The sequence below is a fragment of the Leptonychotes weddellii genome, chromosome 11, assembly GCF_054177405.1.
Source record: "Leptonychotes weddellii isolate Sample4059 chromosome 11, ASM5417740v2, whole genome shotgun sequence".
NCBI classification, from domain to species: Eukaryota; Metazoa; Chordata; class Mammalia; order Carnivora; family Phocidae; genus Leptonychotes; species Leptonychotes weddellii.
Window position 1 is genome coordinate 35,739,551 of NC_138379.1, and position 2,672 is coordinate 35,742,222.

Sequence of the window (2,672 nt, forward strand, 5' to 3'; positions counted from 1 at the left end):
CCTTCCTATCACTTGCATTCACTGGTTCTTGTCTTGCCTAATCTAAGCAGTTCTCAGTATATGTAAGCTCCCTTTCTACCTCCCCAGTTCTCAATATATGTAAGCTCCCTTTCTACCTCCCCTTCTTGCCTTTCTGCCACCATTTCCCTCAGGAATATCACAAGATATTATTTAAATCCCTTACTGAAATCCATTTATTACTGACTATACCTTCAGTGTTCCTCTAATCCATTAGCCAAATTATTAAAAACTCACAATGTGATTGAGGAAATCCATCCTGAAACAGGAAACAAAGAGGAATCAAAGCCTTTAAATGTGGTGAGTGATTGTGGTCAGACATGAGAAAATTCAGGAGTTCATAAAAGGGAACTATCTTTAGAGTATAGAAGAGTCAGAAGAGATTTTCTGCATTTCTTGGGCTGGACCATTTATTCATTCATTCATCTTAAGACCTAGATGAAGCAAACAACACAGTACTTTCCCTCATGAGTTCACCCTTTAGTGGAAGAGACAGATAAGTAGCAAATGAATTAATAAAACGAAGACAAGGTGATGCTATGAAGAAAAACACAGGGCGCTATGAAGGAGAATAATGAGGTGAGGTAGGCAGGGGACAGACATCAGCTTTAAAGAGAATGGGGGTTAGGAAGCCTCTCTGAGGAGACATGAAGAAAGAGCTCATCACAGAAGAACGTTCCAGGCTGAGAGAGCAGCAAGTTCTGCAGCCTTGGAGGAAGATTTGGCAATGAGGAGCAGAAGAGGTGGGGAAGAGCTTAAGAAAAAGCAAGGGTGGCAGGGGTTGGCAGCATGGTTTGGAGGACAAATGTTAGAGACAGTGGAGTGTAGGGAAAGAAACATAAATTCCAATGCAAAACTTGTTTTTATGAAAAATATTCAGTAATAGTATTTAGGCAAACATCTAGCTCAACATCTTTTGTGTGCTATTCCAAATACTTGAGCATTACTTTATATACAGACATATACATGCAAATACATTCTCAAACATGTAAACAGTTTATATGTTCCCAAAAGGATTCAAAGAAACTTACAGAAATATAACAGGAAATAAATGAGTTAAATAATTGGGTGGAGGTGAGAAGTTAAAGGCAAACAGGAGAAGGAAAATCTACTAAAGTCAACTGTTAGAATTGACATTCAAAAAAATTCATGTATACAGTTCTAAACTATAGCTAGATCTGGGCTGAATCTTTGATTCTGAGCTTCCAGGAACAAAGCAATAGGAAAATGTGAACTATTATGAAATTTAATGTCCCTATAATAAAAAATGAAATAGTTCTTTTAAGAAAATATGTAGCTTCCTTGTACTATGCTCTGAGAAAAATGTTTCTTCATTATGTGTCACCTTATGACATAACGGTCAAAGTCCTCAACAATATCCCTATAATAAATACAAGAGCAAGATTTCTAGGGTCATTGCCTATAACTAACTTCAGTGTATAAAGCCAAAGTGCAACTCAGTAAAAGCAGTTCTACAAGTACCAGTCCAGCCACACAGCTTATTCTAGCAGCTATAAATCAGGGATAACATTTAGAATGTCTAGAGAAATGGATGGATTACTTATTCTTCAAGTAATCCTCAAAGAATATTACTCCTTTCACTTAAGCTTTTTATGAATAATGTGCAGTAGAGTTTGAAGTTGGTTCTCTGGCAAGAAACTAGAATGGAAATGATCTTTGCTGCTAATTAATAGTTGTTTCAACAATCAATAGAGCTGAAGGTAGGACTGACATTCTTCCAGAGAACTAAGAAATCTTACAGTGTGATAGTGTGAAAGGTAAGCTATCCTACTGCCATTTGGAAGTGGGTCTAAGACTGTCCTCAAAAAATAGATCTGGACCCACTTAAACACATAGACAGATGTCTATGTCAGGCCTTAAACTTCTTTCACACATGTGTGTTCAAGATCATTCTAGCCTCGGGGCGCCTGGGTGGCTCAGTTGTTAAGCATCTGCTTTCTGCTTGGGTCATGATCCTGGGGTCCTAGGATCGAGCCCCGCATCGGGCTCCCTGCTCTGTGGGAAGCCTGCTTCTCCCTCTCCCTCTCCCCCTACTTGTGTTCCCTCTCTTGCTGTCTCTCTCTCTCTGTCAAATAAATGAATAAAATCTTTAAAAAAAAAAAAAAAGATCATTCTAGCCTCTATTAGTTAAGAGAATACCTTAGTTAATTAAGTTAAGAAATTAACTTTCCAGATAACTGCATAGTTTATGTGCTGTACAAATTTTTTTTGGCAATAAATCAGTTAAATGTTGGAGGACAGCTACCAAAAACAACATTTGGATGTAAGATGAGTTGATCTCAAGCCTAATGATATAGAAAGATTCAGAGCCTGCTGAGTGGTAATAACACCGCGTTGTCAGCATAGAGGCAGATAATTATCTTTCCCTTAAGAAAAAGCCATGCACTAAGCTCATCTAAAAGTGGTTTTAGTTCCTTAAGGAGCATATTTTGAAAACAAATGGGAAGCTCTCTGCTTGAACCAAGAGACTTATCTGATTGTTGGCATAACAGAGACTGTCTAGCTGGTTATTAAACCAGTTTCGTTTCCCTCTGGGCCCACAGTTCAACTACATTTCCCAGCCTCCCTTGCAGTTAGGTGTGGGCAAGTGAGTTCCGGCCAGTGGGATTGGATGTAATTCTTTTTTTTTTTTT

At 38.3% G+C, this 2,672-nt stretch overlaps 1 protein-coding gene across 1 annotated transcript in view; it reads left to right on the forward strand.

Moving 5' to 3' along the window:
- Positions 1 to 579: 579 nt before the first annotated feature.
- PIK3C2A (phosphatidylinositol-4-phosphate 3-kinase catalytic subunit type 2 alpha) overlaps positions 580 to 2,672 on the forward strand; it is an 86,898-nt gene continuing 84,805 nt past the window's right edge. Inside the window, exon 1 of the mRNA XM_081799240.1 lies at positions 580 to 597. Within this exon, the coding sequence (XP_081655366.1) occupies positions 580 to 597 (18 nt within the window). The remainder of the gene's footprint in view (positions 598 to 2,672) is intronic.